The sequence below is a fragment of the Cornus florida genome, unplaced genomic scaffold (genome assembly GCF_030987335.1).
Source record: "Cornus florida cultivar Cherokee Brave unplaced genomic scaffold, ASM3098733v1 CherokeeBrave_3.0.0_Hap2_Chr07, whole genome shotgun sequence".
In the NCBI taxonomy this organism is placed as follows: Eukaryota; Viridiplantae; Streptophyta; class Magnoliopsida; order Cornales; family Cornaceae; genus Cornus; species Cornus florida.
In genome coordinates this window covers 56148718-56171991 of record NW_026775577.1, presented here as the reverse complement: position 1 = coordinate 56171991, position 23274 = coordinate 56148718, and the positions used below count along the sequence as shown (strand labels likewise).

General features: G+C 35.2%; 1 protein-coding gene across 1 annotated transcript; it reads left to right on the top strand.

The window, feature by feature from the left end:
- Positions 1-10392: 10392 nt before the first annotated feature.
- On the top strand, positions 10393-16784 carry LOC132267229 (bifunctional aspartate aminotransferase and glutamate/aspartate-prephenate aminotransferase). Its single transcript, XM_059768326.1, has 10 exons — positions 10393-10649; positions 11633-11870; positions 11999-12092; positions 12191-12294; positions 13515-13763; positions 13857-13970; positions 14161-14244; positions 15687-15857; positions 16000-16113; positions 16399-16784. Exons 1-10 carry the CDS (start codon positions 10504-10506, stop codon positions 16537-16539), a joined length of 1455 nt encoding a protein of 484 aa, XP_059624309.1. The 5' UTR covers positions 10393-10503; the 3' UTR covers positions 16540-16784.
- Positions 16785-23274: the final 6490 nt, after the last annotated feature.

Here is a 23274-nt window from a genome sequence, read left to right as displayed (position 1 = left end):
CTCTAACAACAATGCGATAGGTACCGCTATGCTTAAGGCCCCAAATCCTCAACACAGCAAAACCAACATCTCCAATGTCTCAAAATACCCCTATTAACAACATTTATCAGGAATCCAAAACCTGACAAGCAAATCAACACCTACAGAAATCAAAACGAACCTCACGATAAGAGATTTCATCGAAAGTCCTTCATATCTCCCTGAAACAGATCAACTACAAGACTACACTGTAATCAAACATCAGATCTGCATCCCTATCATGGATAACTAAATCCTTCAAATACAAATCCACCAAGTGGCACACACATCAGAATGCCAACAACCAAGGTCACAAAATGAATCTCTCAAAACCGTACTTGGAAACACCAAGTTAAATCAAAATTCCTCAATTTTTGATCCACAACCAATCATCAGAACTACGATTCCTCAAAACTATGCCTAGTCATAGCTAGGACGAGAAAGCTCTACAAACAAGCCAGATCCAGCAACGATCTTTCAAAACTCCTCTTAAGAGTCAACCAAATCAAGGTCTCCAAAACTGAAACAAGTCTCCAAAAGGCATCGTCAAATGAGCATCGAGCTCACCTCACGAATCAAACAAATCCTTCATGATATGGACACAAGTCCTAAAAAAAAAATGATCTCACACCAATCCACTCACTCTGAGCACCACAACCCGTCAACAACCACGGCAAAAACTCCCCAAGGGAAGACATGAAAGAAAGGGAACCACCAGTCCTAAGAAGGACAACACCATGACTCTATCTCTAAAATGAAAGACAGCAAAGTCAAAGACTTCACCTCCTACATGGAAGTAAGTCGACCAAATTCATCAAATCCTTACCAAGGACTCAAGACAACGATAGTGATCCTCACGGACCAACCAACCCCAAAGCTATGCACACTGCAATGAAGAGAAGAGACTCACTCCTTGTGAAGTCCCTAGCACGAACCAACACAAAACCCTTGTGGAGACCCGCATACACACTACATGCGACCGAGGGAAACGAATGGGGAAAACCAAACCTGGAAGTTATGCATATGACAAGGAAATGCAACTACCAAGAAATAAATCTACTCACATAGATAAAAATCAATGGTATATGTAACACATCTCCACGTAAGCACAAAAGTCATGTCACAAAAACACAATAACAACATGGCATCTCTAAGCATATAAAGAAGGCATGCTAATGCCACACAACAAGAAAACTAATGTGGACACACTTCCACCTACTCATGCATCACAATATCAGAAATCATACTACTAACATGGTAGTAAATGAAACTGCAGAAAAATAAAACGATGCAACAATGAACCCCATGGACATCGTGTCCTATAGTGTCTAGGTAAAAGGAAGGACAATTCCTAGCCATAAATTGACTCCAAAACCAAGCGACAACAACCTGTCTCAAAACAAACGTGAGCCTTTACCACAATGGTAAGACTCCAACAATCCAACTCTAAATCTAGAGGTGACGCTATATATGACACTAACAATGCAATGCTCTCACCAACCCAAAACATCGATCAATCGACTCGATCCCAAAAACATCATCACACAAAGAGAACTTAACAAAATGGCTACTTTAGCCATACAATCAGTCAACCAATTCAATCTCCAAAATCGTCCTCAAAACGACCATCAATCACCGTCTCAACACCAGACGCCCAAAACAAAACTCACATCATCACCAACCAAAAGGACAACGCCTATCACAACAAAACCAACATTGATTCCATCCGAACTGCCATGCACCTGCCCACAACGTACCCGCCCACGGAAATTGCAATATCAGAGGAACCTTCCAAAATAATTAAGGATCCTAAGAGGTCCATGACCTCATCGTGGCCCAAAACCAATAATCCAGCACCATGGCAATGCCAAAGGACTCACCTCATAAGAGCCTAAACAAAAGGTGTCTCACCACCTACCTCAAACCAATGCTAGGTCAACAACAACCTATACTACCATAAAACCATGTGGACAATCACCAACAACCTCAAGGAAGAATGCCAAAATGAAACCAATTTCACCAACCATCGTACTAAGTGAAAACTCACCAAACGACTCAATCTTAACTCAAACATCCAATGACTAATCCCAAGTCCTGCCAAATATGCAACACAACAATGCATATACAATTCTAATCTAGCACACATCACATGTCATGCTCTTTACATTAGAATAAAATCATGCTTAAACAAACGGCATACTACATATACCACAAAAGCACATAAGCATATAAACATGTTATCAAACCAAAACATGTTATCATGAAGCATATAAACATATAGAGCATGGCAACATAAGCATGATATGCACTCAAACCCGTCGTCCAAGGTATTCAAACCTAGGAGCTCTGATACCACCTGCGACGACCCTGGATTTTTCAACCCAGTGTGTCCTGTAATGACCCAAAATGGATCCAAAATGCAGAAGCAAAAGATAGAACAATGGTCTTTAGAGATACAACACTCCTCTAAGACACCAATGTGACCCTCCACGAGGTCACGAAACCCGAAGGAAAAAAATGCGGAAGCAACGTTTCAAAAACAGAAAAGAATGAACCTAGGGGCAAAATGGTCATTCCACACTGAAATAGGTGCCACTGTGCACACCATTGGAAATACAATGAAAAATTAATAAAGATAGATTCAAGAATCACTTGATTTGGGGTCCGGACGGCAAATATATTAAGTTCTGAAGTCGAAGGAAGGGATACCCTATCCCGGTTCGAACCAAAAACAGACACTACCTTACTAAAACTTGAATAACTTGAGGCACAAAAAGAATCTAAAGCTTTATTTAGTACCATTGGAAAGCTTATTTCGACGTGATCAATTTAGACTCAAGAACGGACCAATTCGGAGTTAAAACAAAGAAGTTATGATGATTTGAAGTCGGAGGTGCAGTGCTGAACCAAGACACACACACCAGTGAACAGTACTTCGAGCGCTCGAACAAGGACTTCGAGCGCTCGAAATTGCCCTAAGAAATCTGCCCAAAGTTCGAGCGCTCGAACTCCCGATTTAGAGCGCTCGAACTCCTGTAGGCTGCTCTTGAAATGCTGACTTGAAATGCAATTTTGAGGACTTTTTGGGCCTTTTTGAGAAAAACACAAAGAAGAAACTACCCTCAAAATCATGTTTTCTAGCCAACCATGCCAAAAGAAAACTTTATTTTTCAAGTGAAAACCCCAAAATGCCCTTATGCTCAGTTTAGGTTCAAAACGGCAAAAAATGTAAGTTTGCACCAAACATACTTTTGACCCCAAATGCACTTCTAGGCTGAAACGAATATGCACGCAAACGTAATAAGTGATTTTGAGCACGCGGAAATGGTCCGCGGCTCCCAGAAACGACTGATGCAAACCTAGTGAGACAAAACCTAACATTTTTTTCAATATTTTCATAATATATCATGAAGTCAAAACTACATAAGATACAAATACATGTCATTGGCCTCCGACCTCATCTTATACATGTCAAATATATTGTAAGGAGTGCACTCATGTACACATTACATGTTTAAATTCAAATATACATTTTTTGGCATATAAAGCTACAAATGGCTTTTCAAGCCAACCTTTACAAGAAATGAAAATTTTCAAGTCCACCAATCATCCAAGCATGACGAGAATCGCAACCTTGATTCTTGTACCTGAAATATGCCCCAGTATCGTAGGGGTGAGTAACATAAAGCTACTCGTAGGAAATGAGCATGCATCGACCTACGTTTTACAAGTTTGCATGATTTAATTATTGTGATTCATTCCACCTAACGTCTATGTCAAAGGTGAGACTCAAGGAGCATCCTAGCTACCTAGGATCATTTCTAGCATCAATCACCTCATTCATGCAATTTTAGTAACATAGAGTCATGCTTACACAAAGCAACAACATAGGAGCATGCTTACACAAGGCAACAACATATAGATTCTCAAGGTAATCAACTTGAAGTCTAAAATGCAACATCAACTAAATATAACAATTTAGCATAATTAGAATATCTAATACCACACATCAAGACATAGGTTCTCTAGGTTATCAACTAGAAATCTAAAAGTGTGAAATCAACTAAATATATCAATTTAGTATGGATGTACTTAACAATATCAAAATGATTCATTAAAATCATATACATGGATGTACTTAACAACATCAAAATCGCCAATAACTAAAACCACAAGTTACGATATAAACATGATTGTTAACTTGGAATTGAATGCGAAAACAAATAATGGAAGACTTGGACATCTACGCTCGGAATTCTGCCGAGACCTCAATGGTTATTCCGGGCACTAACCCGTAGGGAAGACCACCCTAAGTGCGCACTATCTCAATGACTTAGAGGACTTGCGTCCCCGTACTAGAGCCAAACCCTAGCCATCTCAACTCAACAATGTTCCAAGATTCCAAAATTAAACCAAGTAAGTTCACAACTTATACATAACTTATATAATGCATGAAAACACCTTCCATGCACAAGTAGGTTGAAACCACACAATCCATGCCTTAGAGTTTCAATTCTAAAATGACATATATAATGTCAATTACAAAGTATACAATTCACTGCACATGGCATCAATATATTCTATAAAGAAAACATGTTTTCATGAATATAAATATAACAACAAAGTCATCCAATACTCAAAACACAATCAAGTGAATACATAACAAGTTCAAGTCCATGATTTGAATATAAAACAATTTCTAAAATACCAATAGATCCATGGAACCATTTGATAGAATTTAATTAAACAAGGTGATTAAATTCTCTAGATTTCAAATAACCTCAAATTAATATATGTTAAGCAACATACCATGGTCTTTACATATATCAAATCAAAAGTGCAAGACAAGCAAGATATCATCAAATAGAATTTAATTAATTTAAATCAATTAAATCTCTAGATTTCAAAAGTTGTCCAAATGATCTCAAATTAATTTATATCAAGCACTAAGTGATGGTCATACCATATATCAAGTCTAAGATGGATTACAAGCAAAACACAATTTACTAGAATTTAAACCAAATTAAATCCATTTAATCTCTAGATTTGAAAACTCATCTAAATCAACCCAAATTAATATATATCAAAGATCAACTCATGGCCATGCCATTTACCAAGTCTAAAATGAGTTATAAGCAAACTACCATTAATCATAATTTCTCAAATTAATACACTACATGCATACAAGTTGTATAAGTATCAAAAACATGCAAGACAATAAACATATAACCCTATAACATTCCCTACCTCACTAGAGAAGTGTCTCTCTAGAATCTAAGGCAAAATCAACACAAAATGGAAAACCCTTCTAGGGGTATGAAGAGGAAGATGAGGGGAACAAAATGTATTCCCATGTTCAAGCTTGGAAATCAATGGAAGGCTCTCAAAAATCAAGATCAAAGCTTAAGGCTTTAGGCTCCATCCATGGAGGCTAGGGTTTTCTTTAAAAAAGAGGGAGGAAATGAAAAATGATGAAGATGAAATGTGAGTGGAGGGGATAGAGATCCTCCACTCACTATGTGCTCTTACACTACCTCACACACACACACTAATGCAAGATCAAATTGTGAGCCTATACTTGTTACAAATCCAAGGCTCCATCCTAGGTTAAATCTCAAGCCTAAACTTGTCAACCATCCAAGCCAACAAGTGCACCAATCCTAGGCCAACAAGTGGTTAAATCTCCACCCTCCACATGTCCTCATCCAAGGCCTCAAAGTGTTTCCACACACATGTCAACAAGTGGACCAATGAGAGTGTGACACTTGTCACACTTTCTAAAAATTGCAAAAAAATCCTTTTTGAAAATATCATCCAAATTAAATTGCAAAATGGTCCCTAAGACGAAAAATAATTACTTTACAGTAATTACACAAAACCCCTAAAGTTTGGAAAATTACAAAATGGTCATGCATCTATACCCTTTACAAGAAAAGTAAGCACTTAGCATGTTTTTCTACAAAAGTGTAAATACACATAGTATAGAATTTAAATATCGTGGATGTATACAAAATCGGAATGAAATCCGAACACGAAAAGTGAGGTTATGCTAACAAGGTGATAACCGAGAAAAAGACGAAAGTGAATAGTGTCACAAAAATGAAAATGTGAAAATGACTCGGTCCTCAAAGGAAGTCGTCAATCCACCGAAAAGAGTCTTAGAAATCATTCCCGAGTACTCAAGATGACACTAAGTGACGAGAAACTGAACTCAGAAAGGAAAAGATCAATGGAAAAAAAAATATCCGTGAAAATCTGAGAAAAGGAAATGAAGGAAAATGGCCAGGTCATTACAACGTTTCAGTTTTATTTACTTTCAGTTTTCAGTTAATTGGGATTTTATTTAGGGGTCCACTAGATGGATTCCAGAGTTGTAATCATGGAGGTTTTGAATGTTAGATTTTATTAAGTTTTATCAATTGAGGATTTTATGTTAGTATTCTTTTCAGCTTTATTATTTGTTCTTAATTCATTTTGTCATCTGTGTTCATTTTAAAACACTTTAATTGTTTGATATTCCCTCGGGTTTGGGCCTGGGTCTGATCAACCCGTGTCTCGGATCCGAGGGGTATCACAACATTCACATGTCCTGAAGGACATTATGAATGGTTTGTTATGCCTTTTGGATTAAAAAACGCTCCATAAGAGTTCCAACGAAAAATGGATACTATATTTAATAAACATTCAAAATTCTATTGTGTTTACATAGATGATATTTTAATCTTTAGTCAAACTAGAGAGGAACATAGAAAACATCTTGAAATTATATTAAACGAATTTATAACACAATTACTCATTATAAGTAGTAAAAAGATGATATTAGAAAAATAATAAATAAAATTCTTAGGTTTATTTATAAAAGAAGGAAAGGTAGAACTACAAGCACATATTGTTCAGAAAATTTTAAATTTTCTTGATAAACTAAAAGAAACCAAACTATTACAAGCATTCTTAGGATTATTAAATTATGGTCAAAATTTTATTCCAAAATTAGGAGAATTAGTAGGACCATTATACTCTAAATTAGGAAAAAATGGTCAAAAATATTTTAATACTCAAGACATAAAACTAGTTAAGAAAATTAAATCCTTAGTTACTCAGTTAGAACCTTTACAACTCCCACTTGAAAATAGTTACAAAATAATTCAAACCGATGCATCAGCATAAAGATGGGCAAGTTTACTTTTTCAAAGACCTAAAAAAGAATCTTCTCGAGAAGAAGAATAAATTTGTCATCATGCTAGTGGAACCTTTAATAAAGCACAATCTACTTTACCATCAATGGATCTAGAAATTTTAGGAGTAACAAACTCTATTGAAAAATTTCAGATATTCCTTAATAAAGAATTTCTTATAAGAACAGATTGTGATAACATAGTTAAATTTGAAAATAAAGTAAAACAACAGTGGATGTCTGCAAAAAGATGGATTTCTTTTATTGACTGTATTACTGGAAGAGGTTTTAAACCCATATTTGAACATGTCAAAGGAAAGGATAATTATTTAGCAGATATTCTGTCTCGTTTATTAATTGACTTCTAACTTTTGCAGGAATGGGAAGAGTAGCAACAATAACTATAGCCTTATACCAGGCACTTCTAATCCTCTATTAATTATCCAAAACCCAGTTCAATAGTTCCGCGCTAGACATAACCTTTTTCCTGACCAAAAACTTATTTTAGATAATATTTGGTTTTCTAGAAATAACCCCGATAGAACACTCGTCAGAAATTTAAATACTTTAAATGAGTATTTTGTAGCATCTAACAAAGCATATCATACCATTCAGCAAGAACATGATACACTTATATCTCAATTTAAAAAGTTAAATTTAGTATATCAAAAAATAACAGAAAACCCCGCAACTGAATTAGCCATGTCTGAACAAAGGACTAATGAAGATGAAAATCTTCAGAAAGTTTAATTTCTGCAGGTACAAACCAAGTATGCTAATCTATTACCTATCTTCTCTCCAACTTACAGAGAAATCCTAAGATAACAAGTCGAGCTCTTTCCTGATGACATTAAAGATCTTATCCTTGAAGAAGCTAAGTCTGATGGTTTCAAAGAATGGTTTGATATCCAAAATTACCTCAGAAACAACAGTCCACCCAAAGGAACCCGATACCATTATTATTTCTTACGTTTTATACAAACAGGAAAATTCATACCTACCATAATTTTATTAGACATAGACCTTGTTTTTTACTGCCCTATTGAAATAACTAGAAAAACTTATTTTTCCACAAGAACGACCAAATGTTTCGTAAGCGAGCTCTTAGAATTAGGAATGGTCAATAATATTTCTATACCAAACGACATGCCATTAGAATATTTAGACGTTTTAGGTAACCTACCCAATCGATTAAACTAAGCCATTATTTTCGAACAAAAACAAACTCGAAATTTCATGCTAGAAAGTCCAATTCTCCTTCAACTCCACAGCACTCTTCCAGAATGGGTAAAAAATGAAGCTAAAATTCTCGGACAATATCAAATTTATATTCATTCTGATCCAACAGAAGTCCAGGTCCTGACAAAGCATATCGATTTTGTAAATAACTTTCATAATGATATCGAACCAGCCACCTTTGACCATTTGATGTACTATAAAGCTTATCGACAGCTTAACCCAAGTTATAACCTTGGTTTTAAACTTTTCGACCATAATGTAAATATGAAAATTTTCATCAAAGCCAGAATCCCTCATGTCATCCGATCTCCTCCAGAGATTGAGATATCTCCAAAGATTGAAGAAATAATAAATGAAGAAAAAGTGTCGATTGAGCAGTTTGAGAAAACTTACAGAAATGAAGAAACCAGCTCACCAGATATCTCGCTAGATAGCGATACTGACAGAAATTTGTCTAATATGTCAGAAGTCTAAAGGGTATCCAACGAAAAAAAACAGATTCTCCATCAGTGTACAAGCTTTCCAACAGTACTAAGATAAAAGCAGGTCCAAAAGTAGATTTGCACCAGTAGCCAAAAGTAGCCAAGATCCACCAAAAGCAGATTTTGAGAGACAAAGGCTAAAGTAAAAGAAAGCTTAAAGATAAAGGTGTCCCGTAATAATTCAATAAATCTTATCTCCAACGCATCTTACATCTCAGCCATCCATGTAGCATCTGCAATCTCAAGCGTTGATATGTCACTCAGATCACTCTATAAAAGGAGGCCCTCAGTTCAAAACAGGAGCATCAAGTTTAGAGCAATCAAGTTTAGAGTCATCAAGCATTTCACCCTTCAGCCATAACTTCCTAGTGTATTTCATTTTGTGATTTCTTTCAGTGTGTTTCCTTTTGTAAAATATTGTGTGAGAGTGCATCCATGTATAAACAGTATGTATTCATGTATATATTTCCTATGAAATAAATCATTTAGTTTGTTCTTATTCAGAAATTCCTTTTCCTTATTTAATATTCTCAGTATTTTTGGGCAAAAGACTTCGGTTGACAAAAAGATTAAATATATAGATTTTATTTAGTCAGACAATGTAGATCCTAGAAGTTTCTTGAATCCAACCAGTACAAATAGCCTTAGTTTTAATTTGACAATTTCTTCTGTGAGTTGAGTCGAATTGTTGGTTTGTTGGCCCGTTCTTGCTTGTGTTCAGGCGTTTTTACAGGGCGTTATCAGGTTCGGCAGTTATTTCTGTTATTTAATTGTTAATTTTATCTCTATGTTATTGCATGCTTCTATCCGGTTCGATTGAATTTAATTTTGGTATCAGAGCCTATACTGTTTCGTTAAATTTAATTTATATATAAGATTTTGTCTAAAGAAGTCTACAAGTCCATATTAATTTACTATGAAACTTTGATTTATTAAAAAAATATTATATAGTTTGTTCAAGGATCTTTTAGTAAGTTCATTTCATGTTTTAAGACTTTTATGCTATAATAACATATAGTTTGGGTCATTATAATAAAATAGATTGTTGTGTGGTACAAAACAAAAAGTAGAGTACATTTTATAAAAATAGTTTAGTGGTTCATCCAATTATTGAAATTTCAAGACTTTGACTTCGCGAACATGTAATCTACACCCACTAAGTCCATGTATTGATAGTTTACCTAGATTGAATGCTTAAAAAGAATTACCTAATCGAACATTATTAATGGATCAAAAATTTGCAACATACCAATAAGTGCCTTATATTTTAAACACATGCACAATATTCTTCTGTATATATTCACTACAACTCAGCTGCTTTAAAAATATTTTTTATATTAAAAAAATACAAATTTATTTTTCAAAATATTTGTTTTAAAACTTGAAAAAAGAGAGGCAACAACTACCTTCACCTTCCCGTAGGTAAACAGACTTTCCTCCTACCATAGCCTCCAACGCTTCAACAACCCCCAACAACCCCCTCTACCAACCCCCACCACTCTCTCTCTCTTTCCTGCTTTAAATTTTGTTTTTTTTTTGTGGAATTAATTCAAAACCGAACTCCAAAACGTGTCCAACATACTCTCTACAATGGCAGGTTCTCTACAGTGCTCACCAAGCATTGTCTCGAGACCTGACCGTCTCTGTTCCACAGATCAATCTCTCGGGGCGTTTCCGGACTCAGGGAGCTTCAGATCAGTGTCTTTCTCCTCTCAATTTGGCAATTTCTCTCTCAAGTAAGCTCCGGGTCTCTTCCATCTTCTCGTCTCTTAATTTCCAGAATTTGTTTGATTTGGGTCTATATTGTTCATCATTCTTTTCTCTGCAATTGATTGAATCAAATGATCATGGTGATTTCTTCATATTATACAGAAAACTTGATTGTTGAGTCTGAATAATTTATTCATTTTCATAGCATCCCAAGATACCCAATTTGGAGTTTATATGTTTTGGAAGCTTGCACAATGTCTGCTTTCTTGAATTTTAGGGATTTGTTAGATGTGGATATATATGTTTATTGATTTTTGTCCTCTCTGCGACTGATTGATTGCAAAACATGATGATTTCTTCATATTATACCACTGACTGGACTGTTAGTCATATTTGGGAAAATTTTTAGGATTTGTTAGATATGGGTCTATATGTTTACTATTTTTCGTTCTGCAACTGTTTGAATTAATTCCCATTTTGATTTATTAAATTTTTTTTTTCAATTTATACTGCAAACTGAATCGTTTAGTCATAATAAAAATAGAATTCATTCGTTTTTAGTAGGATTCCAAGATACCCAACTTGGAATATTTATGTTTTGGGGTTTTGGAAGGTTGCACAATGTCTGGTTAACCATTGATTTTATATGTAAAAGCAAATAATCAATAAAATCTGAAAAAGTAGGGTTACCATTGCATTATTATATTCAGCTCTTAGAAAAAGAAAGTCGGCGTTCGCTTTTTTGTACATTCCTTATTTTCTTTATAGGATTAGTTAGAATACCAATGGTTGTGTTAGAAGAATTTATTAAAATTTGAACAGGTTACACTATATTCACTGTTTTGCTGATTAGGAATTGGTAGCTCACCTATGGTTCGTCATGACTTGTAGTTTATATATTGTAGTTAATCTTGCCGAGCTATGGATATTAAATATCATATTTTCTATTTTATCACTGATTTGGAAATTTTTTATTTTATTTCCTGATTTCATCTATATGTCTGCTTAGATCTTTGGGGACTACGAGACAGCTGCACCCATACAGAACAAGTGTAGTTGTGAAAGCAGAGGGCAGCTTTGAGCAAATGGAGGTAGGTATCACATTGAGTCCCAGAGTAAATTCAGTGAAGCCTTCAAAGACAGTGGCTATTACTGACCAAGCAACCGCTCTTGTACAAGCCGGCGTGCCTGTTATTCGATTAGCAGCTGGAGAGCCTGATTTTGATACCCCAATGGTGATAGCCGAGGTGATTTTTTAACCAATTTTGAATTAGATGCATTTATGTTTCAAAGTCAACAAGTGTCCAAGTTATTGCACCACAGTACCACCAATCATTATTAATTATTTCTATGTTTGTGAAATTTGAAAATCTAGGCTGGTATAAACGCAATACGTGAAGGTTTCACAAGGTACACCCCAAATGCGGGTACCCTGGAACTCCGCTCAGTGATTTGCCATAAGTTGAAGGGTTAGTTAACTTTCTATCCGTAGAGCACTTCTCACCAGCAAAGCTAATACATAAGCCTTTTGCAGAGAGAGATTCTAACAAAAACTTTATGATGGCAGAGGAGAATGGAATCTTTTATACACCGGATCAAATTGTGGTGAGTAATGGAGCAAAGCAAAGTATTCTTCAAGCATTGATTGCAGTTTGTTCTCCAGGAGATGAGGTGAAATAGTTTATACTTTCATAATTATCATTAGATTTACAACTTCATCAATACCTCTATTTTGGCTATTTCTTGTGAAGTTTGTAGTAAATGTCTTTTGCCTCCAGTCCTATTATCTGCTGTGTAATGTGCACTCATTCTGCTCTGTGTTTATCTCTCACAAAGTGAAATTTCAAGTTATGAGTCAAAACTACTCAATTGTTCATTACTTGTACTAAAGTTTTAACCATTGGAGTCATGGTGAGAAAATTGTTGTATCTTTGAAATCAAATTGGAAAACCGTCCTCTTTTAATTTGCACAAGATAATTCGTTGTGTTGGTTCAATCAAGTGATTTATAATGAAACAAGTCGTTAATTTTCTTCCGTGCCCTTTCAATTTCCTGTATTATGTCATGAAAAAGTGTTAAGACTTGATATTATACAAGTATCATTCCAAGAATCTACCTCTATTGGATAAAGAACCTTTAGTCACATATTGTCTGATGTACTTTTCTCCATGGTTCAAATCCAGGAGTTACTTTATTTGGTCTTTTAGATCATGGGATTCGATTAAAAGAACCATAATTAGTGTTGCAGACTAACATAAGCAATAGGTTGGAATTTTGAAATATAACAAAAATAAATATATGGGATTTCCGTATGTATAATGTGGTCGAAAAAGGCCGCTCTGACTATAATTTTTACCTTGCTACATTGATGAAGTTGGGAGATACACTCTGGTGGTTTGTGCAGTTTACTGGTGTAACTCATCCACTTGAATTTTAACTGGATGTCACTCTTCCATGAGTGCCTTCCATCTTCCCAACTCAGAAAAAAAAATGTTTTAATGGGCATGCCTTTATGATAATGTTTACCTTTTTAAATGAATATGTTAAAAGAAAGATCATGTGGGTACATAAATTGTCAAAAAAGAAAAAAGATCATGTGGGTACACATTGAAGCAATGTTCTTGGCTACATAGAGGGAGATTGTTTGGTGCAAAAAATTACAACTTGCAAGCCTGATAACATGGGTGGAGTTTTAGAGCAGCTTGTTTGTGTAAGTAACATTATAAGTTAGATACACAGTATTACCCTCCCAACATGCTTTGTTAAATGGAGCTAACATTGATAATGGTTTTTGTTTTATTCTTGGTTACATATATTAGGATTTCCGACTTTGACATGTTTCTACCTATATGCACATTTTTGACATTTACTGCATATCATCATTTCTTCAGGTGATAATTCCAGCTCCATTTTGGGTGAGTTACCCAGAAATGGCAAGACTGGCGGATGCAACCCCTGTGATTCTCCCAACCAGCATCTCTGAAAATTTTCTGTTAGATCCAAAGACCCTTGAATCCAAAATCAGTGAAAAATCAAGAATGCTGATTCTTTGTTCTCCATCCAACCCAACGGGATCTGTTTACCCCAAGAAACTGCTTGAAGAGATTGCTCAGATCGTAGCAAGGCATCCTAGGCTCTTGGTAATATCATAAAACCTGCAACTATTGTTACTATCACTTAACATTTTCATCTAGCTAACATTTAACTCCTGAATTCTCTGGCTGTTGGGTCAGGTGCTATCTGATGAGATATATGAACACATTATTTACGCACCAGCAACTCACACAAGCTTTGCATCTTTGCCTGGCATGTGGGAGAGGACTTTGACAGTCAATGGATTTTCTAAGGTACTTCTAGATACTTTGCATTCAGATATTTGTCCTAGCCTTATAGCACATCAATTTTTTATTTTTTATTTATTTTTATTTTTTATTTTTATTTTCAATGTTTTCTTTATAAATTTCTTTTTAATGTATAATCTTCATATATGGATAATACATCCCAAAGGTCAACTCACTGGGTGTGTGACATTTGTAGGCCTTTGCAATGACTGGTTGGAGACTTGGATATATTGCAGGTCCCAAACACTTTGTTGCGGCATGTGGGAAGATTCAAAGTCAGGTATGTCATATCTTTACCCACCGCATTCTTATTATAATTATTATATTTGTATTTTACATTTAAAATCCTACCTCGATTCTGTGTGTAGCCTTTACTAATATTGTCATTAAAATGTAAGATACGTTCAACCAAGATTCTAACACATGCTTGTGCACTATCTAATATTGTTATTAACATGTAACATATGGTCAACCAAGATTCTATGACATGCGTATTCTATATCTGATATGGTCATTAACGAGAAACATATGGTCAACCAAGATTCTAACAGATGCTTGTGCTATATCTGTTATTGTCATTAACATGTAACATATGGTCAACCAAGATTCTAACGCTTGCTTGTGGTTTATCTGGTATGATAACTAATAATAGGATTGTTTCATCCTTTTTCGTCATATATGTTTCAAGTCTTCTGACCTTCCAAAGATTATGGCTCATTATGGTGAATAAGATTGTCTCATTTTTATGCCTATTAAGGTCCATTCAATTGAGATTCTAATCAATTAAATTGTCAGAATATGGCAGTGTGGCTTGAATTTTTTTGACCTATCCTTATGACGTAGCACTTATTAATTCAGTCATCATGCATCTGTGTCAAAGGTGGAGCAAAATAATTCACTTCATCTTAGAAGCTTGTTTTCCGTGCTCCGCTGGTCCACACAAGTAGTCTTGTGGAAATTATAATTTATGAACCTTCTTAATTTGGTTTACACCTTGTTAATGTGTAGTAGCATTTTGGAAGAGTCTTGAGTGGAGATTTATCTCAACGTCATGGATTTTTTATATTGTTTCAAAATTAGCTTTTTTGAAATTGGATGAGTTCATAGACAAGAACATCTGTTGAAGCATGTATATTATTTCATAAAGTAGATAACTATACTGTTCGTGACATTAGAAAACACTATTGTGCAAAGAAATGATAAGTTAACAAAACACATCACTGCAAAAGGATTCACAAAGGAAAAACTGAAGATAACCATCAAAGGGTTTTAATTTGTAATTTTGTTGATTACTCATGTCTATACTGTTCAACAAGATAATGATATTTAAAGGATCATTATGAAAGATTCGGCTTATTGACAGAATTGACATGCTCAAGATAACGACTATATTTTGGTTTCAATGAAAATTTAAACTCTCAAGCTGGAAGAATTGATAAGAATCGTATTTAAGGTGCTGACACCAGGTGGTGGGACAATGCTATGCTTTGTTACTTCATCTATTTTAGCCAAAAAAGAAAAGAAAAAGAAAAAAAATAATGATAGTAAATATATATATATATATATATTGAAAAGCTATTGGGGGGTAGTCTCATTTGATCTCAATTCAAATGGTTACTTAATCATGCGATTTTTTGAATAATGGAGGGACATACCACACCATGTTCTTGTCCTATGCCTAACAGCATAGTCTAATTTAATTACATTGCTCTATTCTTCCAGTCTACTTCAGGTGCCAGTAGCATATCTCAAAAAGCAGCTGTTGCCGCTTTAGGAATGGGCTATGCTGGTGGGGAAGCAGTTTCTGTAATGGTAAAAGCATTTCAGGAACGACGAGATTATTTGGTTAAAAGTTTCAGAGAATTGGAAGGCGTCAAAATATCAGAGCCCCAGGTACCAACTTTATTTGTTTATTTATTATTATTATTTTTTTATTTTGGCAATGGAACCAGGTACTAGCTTCGTTATGCTAGCTTTCTTCTGGCCCCATGCTATTTCCAGCTTGACTGTTTGATTCATTTGCTTTTATTTGCAGGGAGCTTTCTATCTCTTCCTTGATTTAAGCTCTTACTACGGAGCGGAGGCCCAAGACTTTGGTATGATCAACAATTCGGAGTCCCTCTGCCGGTATTTGCTGGATAAGGCTCAGGTAAGCTTTCTTGAATGCTGTTCCATAATTATTATTAAATGAAAAGAATTAGAAAGAGATAACAAATTGAAACCGGAACAATGTGATAGATCACCTAGGCGAAAGCTAACCATCGCCGCATGTTTTTAGCTTACAAGGATAGGATTAGTTATGAGATTGATCATTAGAGACTCATGGGAAGAGCTGAATTTTCGATTTTGACTACAAATTGTTTTGTTATCTGGTTCAAAAGACGCCATTTGAAGCTTCTCTGAGATCTTTTTCGTAATGGTGGTTTTCTGACAGGTTGCTATTGTCCCGGGGGATGCATTTGGGGATGACACGTGCATCCGCATATCCTATGCGGCATCTCTGTCCACCCTACAGGCTGCAGTGATGAGAATCAAGAAAGCTCTGGTTTCTCTCAGGCCTGCTGTTCCGGTTTAATTTCGATAATTGCTATTGCAGATTATTATTGTTGTGCTTGTTTGAAGATCCTGAATGTTTATTTTATTGTTCCACCCCTAAATAAACATGGTCTGCCATCTATTTCCTACCAATGAACATTCTTTTGCTTTTGTATTCACTTGATGCAGATCTTGAAAGGGTGTAAAAATATTCAAAAAGGAACCTTCATCTCCGAGAATTGTTGATGAAGTGGAAGTTAAATTGAGAATTTTGCAACAGTAAAAGGATGTCAATTTGCTGAGGAAACTGAGATGAATTCTTGAATGTGGAATTCTGATTTGCAGTATATCTATACAAGCAATTTAATTTTTTATTTAATTTTAAAAAACAAGGAATACTAAAGACAGTCAATTTTGGCAATCTATAAAAACTTTTTTTTAACAAAAGAAGAGATATAAAATTTAATCATTAAAATAAGATTGAATCAGATTCATTGAAAAAACAAAGCCAAAATGGAATCATAAGGGGCTTGTTTGGCAACTGTTTTTGTTTTGAGTTTTAGTTTAACAATTGTTTTTGTTTTGCGTTTTTTATTTCATAGGAATCAGAAATAATGATTTTGTTGTGGTATGATTTATTCTAAAACATTATTTCAAAAAAAAAAATAGATGTTTGGATGAAAAAAAATAAAGGATTTACATTATATTGGCTTTTTTAAACAACTAATAACATCTCATCTCCTTTTAAGATGAAATGTCCAGGGTTTAAGCCTTTTTACAAATATTGTAAAAGTTACTTGTCATGACAAAGAAAAAAAAAAAATAAAAACACAAAAAAATAATATTGTAGAAGTTACTTGTCACCTATGAAGCACGGACACGGATACGGCGATACGGCAAATTTCAAAAAAACAGGACACGGACACGGCAAGGATGCGGCAATAAAATAATTATATATATATATATATATATATTTATTTATTTATACTCAATTTTTAATTTATTTTTAATAAACATAAACTTTTAAGCCCATTATTCTCTTGAAAAATATAGGCCCAAATATCTTAAAAATATAAACAAAAAAAAAAAAGAGGTATCACTTCTCTCTTTCTTATAATTTTATTTTATTTTATTTTTTGAAAGTTGAATGTTGTATAAATAAAGAAGTTACAAAAAATTACAATGGCCTTGCCATGATCAAAGGTCCAGCGGCTCCAGCCCAAGAAGTTTGGACAACGACTAACAGGTTAGCAACAATACAAGTGTTAGGAGCAAGGCCCAGCCCAACAGGACAGCTACTAGGAAAACTCTAGAGTAATTGCTTCCAAATAGGAATCATCCGGAAATTAGAATGAGGCGACGAAGACGCTGTTAGATCCGAAGGCTCAGCCGGCGGCCTCACAAGACGGCAGATGCTATTAGATCTGAGGCAACGAAGACGCTATTAGATCAATTCCAAATCGCAAACTATTTTCGAAGCTTTTCGTCGGCCAAAAGTCTGAAAATGCAAGTTCTCTCTTCTCTTGAAACAGACCTTCTCATCTCCTCCATCTCTCTCCCTCCCTCAATCTGTTTTTCTATGCATACACACAATCATATATATGTATATATCTCTTCATCTCTCTCTCTTTTCTTCTTTTTTCTTCTTTTTTTATTACAAAAAATTTGAACGCTGTGTCCTATGCACGTGTCGCCGGCGTGTCCTTTGCCGTGTCCGGCATGAAAAAAATAATAAAAAAATAGGACACCTCTACAGAGGTGTCCGACACGTATTGAGACCTCGGACACTCATGTCCGATACCGGTATGACCGTCCGTTGTCACGTGTCAGTACTTCATAGCTTGTCACGACAAGGAGAAAAAATTGTTACATGACATGACGGCCATAAGTTGGAAATTATCATGACACTTGTTACTTGAAGTAATGTCTTGAACAGCATCCCAACAGTTTGGACTAAAATTTGGAAATCATTGCAAATTTTAGTTTATTGTCATGGCTGTCCAGTTTCTGTAAACTGGATAAAGTTTAGATTTTAGAAGTCCAAATAAATTGGAGCATATAGTTTTCTCTATTTTATTTATAAGTTAATTGTGTTGATACCATTAATTTAGGCAAGTAGAAAGGAACTTGCCACGTTGGAATATTGCCTAATAATTTGAAAAGGAAGTTATATTGGGACGCTATCATACATACAATCCTACATGACAAAAAGACCACACCACTCCGACATTGCCACGTGGACTCACGAATTGGGTAATAATCAAGAATTTGGAAGGAAGATGTGGTGAGTTCCATGGAACTTGCCACACCATATCACTATTCCAACAAACTTGGAAGAGAAGATTGCACTAGGATGTTACTCGGGTTGCATAAAAAAATCGTGGAATTGTGGAACTAAACCAAATCGTGGGCTTTAGTTTCGAATCTCATGATTCCGGTTTCAAAAATTTGGGACCGTGAGACTTATGGGAATCGTTGAAAATCGGAACCGTGTATATATATATATATATTTAATTATATATAATATTAATTACTGACATACATAACTTGGTTACCACATGGTTACACCACTTCCGACAATCAGTCACTCACCACGTGGTCATCTGACTCATCTTGTCCTTTTGTTTTGTAAAGCTGTGTTTGACTTTAGTAAATTTGTAAACCATGGCAAAGGAAAGTTAACCTAAACCTAACCTATGAAAAAGGAAAATAAGGCATTGGCGGCTGTGTTTCGGGTTTTGCTTTGGTTGCCAATGGAAAGGTCGGCAAGAAAGGCACGACAGGGGCCCTGAAGCATTTTACTGGCGACGACGAAGTTGGTGATGGAGCGGGTTTTTGGGGATTTATTGTAGGAGTCGCCGAAGAGGTGACCGAAGTCGGCAACGTAGCCGATGAGGACAACGACGATTAGGGCAACGACGATGGCAGACGACGACGGCGATGGCAGATTTATTGTAGGAGTCTCTCAAGTTACAGAGCCGAAGCCTGCTTGTTACTACTCTCCATGGCTACAGATTAACAACTTTCTCTCTCTATATATATATATACAACAGGAGAAAAGTATATAGTTGGGAACAGGCACGGTTCGGTTTCGGTTGGATTCCATACTTATAAGGTTCTGGGGATTCCATACTTATAAGGTTCTGGTTTCGATTCCGATTCTGATTCTATTTTTAAAGAACTGTTGTGAACGATTCCGATCGGTTTCGATCGAAACAGCAAAAAATTAAACCGTGTGCATCCCTAGATGTTACCATTCATGTGACCTTACTTGGTAATTCAACTCATAAACCTTCGAATCACTCAGGTTCTGAATGGACCTTACTTGGTAATTCAACTCATAAACCTTCGAATCACTCAGGTTCTTACATATGGAATATATAAATTAAATCAGAGGAAAAAGATGGTGTAAAATCAATAAAAAAATAACACGTGGCGAGTTCAATATGACTTGCCATATCATATTGGTTTCTTAAGGATTGGAAAGGAAAGCCTTAATATCCTATAAGCAATTTCACGTGACAAAGGAAGCCATTTGGATAATGCCACATGGCATATAATTGCTACAAAATCTTTTTCATACTCCAAGCTCAAAAGAGTTGACTCGATTACTGAGGAAGGTACCTTCTCATCCTTACAATATCTCTTACTTTCCTAAGGTCATATAATTGTTAAGGTAAGAATGGAAGACCTGTGTCCAGATTCATTGAAGAGTTATAAGAAGTATATTAAATTTTAGGAAACTTCTTAAAGTTAAATCGTGGATGGTTAGCTAAAATGGTGGAGAATGTGCATATACCGTAGTGTGTATGTATATATATACTTACACACTCATAATTCCATAGGAGGAAAGATTCATACACACGAAGAGGGTTACAAAATCATGGGACACTTGGCACCAAGGAAACGTGTCAGGTGGAAGTTTTAATTGCAAATAGGACTCCTATTTCCAACTGCTAGAGGTTACCAAATTGAGAAAAACATGCACACGTATTAATATACTAAACATTTAGGCTATGTTTGGTAGGGTGGGTTTGAAGGGGAAGTATAACTTTAGTTATGAGGAAAAGGGAAGGAAAGAGAAGGGAAGGATAATTTTAATTTGGTAATGTGTTTGGTTGATTAATGAAGAAAAAAACAAAGGAAGGACAATAATCACGTTTGGGAAAAGAAAAGAAAGGGAATTATTTTAATAAATTGATTATTATACCTTTCTATATATATATATTGTCTCTAGGCCCACAAGAAAAGTAAAAAAAAATTTCAGCCTCTACGGTCTCTAGGGCAAATCATTTCAGCCTCTATTCTCGTTCTCTATTCTCGTTCTCAACTCCATCTCTCTATTCTCGTTCTCAACGCCGAACTTCTATCTCTCTCTTTGCAACTGCAAACTACTACAAGAATCAGAAGTTCAAAACCCATATATTTCAGTTTATATATTTGTCTACAAGAATCAAAACTTCAAAACCCATATCGGCATCATTTCAGATTGTTCAAAAAAATAAAACCCAATTTCAGATTGTTCAAAAAATCAAAACCCATATCAGATTGTTCAAAAAATCAAAACCCATATCAGTTTCCATCGCCCGCTGTTCCAATTCGGGTTCACCGTTCGCAAGCTTCAGCCGCTGGCCCTCTTTCTCTCAACTTTCAAGCTTGCCCCCCTCTCTCTCTGCAACTGCTAAATCAACTAATCAAGGTCTGTAATTTTTGTTTTGCAAACTAAATTCACATATAATCAATGGCAAAATTGGTATCTGAAATCACACACCAGGCCTCTCCTTCCCTTTCTTTTCATTTCCTTCCATTTTTGGGAGGTTAAAAAATTTACTGTTGAAGGCTTGTGTTAACCCTCCAAACCCTTCCCTTTTCTTCCAACAATTTTTGCCAAACACAAATTTTTAATCTCCCTCCATCACCTTCCCTTCCCTTTCCTCCCTTTGCCATTACACCAAATTGACTCTTAATCTACACAATTAAACATTTAAAAGCAATTTAATTAAATAAACACATCACACAAAGCCACATAATTAAATTTAAATTAAACAAAAATAGAATAACTAAAAGCAATTAAATAAATAGTCACAGAATTAAATAAAAATGCAATTAAAACAATTTAAATAAATCTCTAGAAATTAGTGGTATTACAAGAGTGATCATGCTATTCTGGATAGAGTTCACTCTTTGGGGAATGAAATAAGTGAGCTACAACTGAGATCAAGATTCTTAGAGAGCAGCAGACTGGTATTCCTACAAAGGATGTGTAATGACCCGGTCATTTTCATTCTTCTCCTTTTATCAGATTTTCACGAATATATATATTTTTTTCCGTTGATCTTTTCCTTTCTGAGTTCGGTTTCTCGTCACTTAGTGTCATCTTGAGTACTCGGGAATGGTTTCTGAGACTCTTTTCCTTGGATTGATGACTTCTTTTGAGGACCGAGTCATTTTCACATTTTCACTTTTGTTACACTATTTACTTTCGTCTTCTTCTCGGTTGTCACTTTGTTGGCATAACCTTACTTTTCGAGTTCGGATTTGATTTCGGTTTTGCATGCATCCACGATATTTAAATTCCATGCTATGTGTATTTTCACTTTTGTAGAAAGTATGCTAAGTGTTTATTTTTCTTGTAAAGGGTATAGATGCATAACCTTTTTGTAATTTTCCTAACTTTTGGGGTTTTTGTATAAATATTGTAAAGTAATTATTTTTCATCTTGGGGACCATTTTGCAATTTAATTTGGAAGGTATTTTCAAAAAGGACCTTTTTGCAATTTCCGAAAAGTGTGACAAGTGTCACACTCTCATTAGTCCATTTGTTGACATTGGTGTGGAAACACTTTGATGCCTTGGATGATGACATTTGGAGGGTGAGGATTCACCCACTTGTTGGCCTAGGATTGATACACTTGTTGGCTTGAATGGTTGACAAGTGTAGGTGTGGGATTAAGCCTAGGAAGGAGCCATGGATTGGTGACAAGTGTAGGCTCACAATTTAGTCTTGCAAATTACTTTTGGGCCATTTTGGGATTATGGTTTTAAAGAAGGGTTTTTGAGTAATTGACCAAACTAGTGTGTGTTGACCATGGTGTAAGAGCACATAGTGAGTGGAGGATTTCTATTTCCTCCATTCACATATTTTCACATTTTTTCATTCCTTCCTCACCAAAAACCCTAGCCTCCATGGATGGAGCTTGAAGCCTTAGGTCTTGACCTTGATTTTTGAGAGCTTTCCATTGATTTCCAAGCTTGAACTTGGGAATACTTTTTGTTCCCCTCATCTTCCTCTTCATAACCCGTGAAGGGTTTACCATTTTGTGTTGATTTGCCTTGGATTCTAGAGAGACACTTCTCTAGTGAGGTAGGGGATGTTATAGGGTTATATTTTTGTTTCTTACATGCTATTGATGCTTATATAAGTTGTATGCATGTCTTTTGTTAATTTGAGAAATTAGTGATTTCTCATATCTTGCATATAACTCATTTTAGACTTGGTAAATAGCATGGCCATGAGTTGATCTTTGATATATATTATGATTTAGATGAGTTTTCAAAGCTAGAGATTAAATGGATTTAATTTGATTTAAATTCTAGTAAATTGTATTTTACTTGTATTCCATTTTAGACTTGAGATATGGTATGACCATGATTTGGTACTTGATATATATTAATTTGGAATCATTTGAATAAATTTTGAAATCTAGAGATTTGATTAATTTAAATTAATTAAATTCTATGTGATGGTATCGTGCTCATTTTGCACTTTGATTTA

Coding starts and splice junctions, on each gene's coding strand:
- LOC132267229 (XM_059768326.1), top strand. CDS start 10,504: ATGGCAGGTTCTCTACAGTGCTCACCAAGCATTGTCTCGAGACCTGAC. Junction 11,871..11,998: donor CCCCAATGGTGATAGCCGAG/GTGATTTTTTAA, acceptor TTGAAAATCTAG/GCTGGTATAAACGCAATACG. Junction 13,971..14,160: donor CAGTCAATGGATTTTCTAAG/GTACTTCTAGAT, acceptor TGACATTTGTAG/GCCTTTGCAATGACTGGTTG.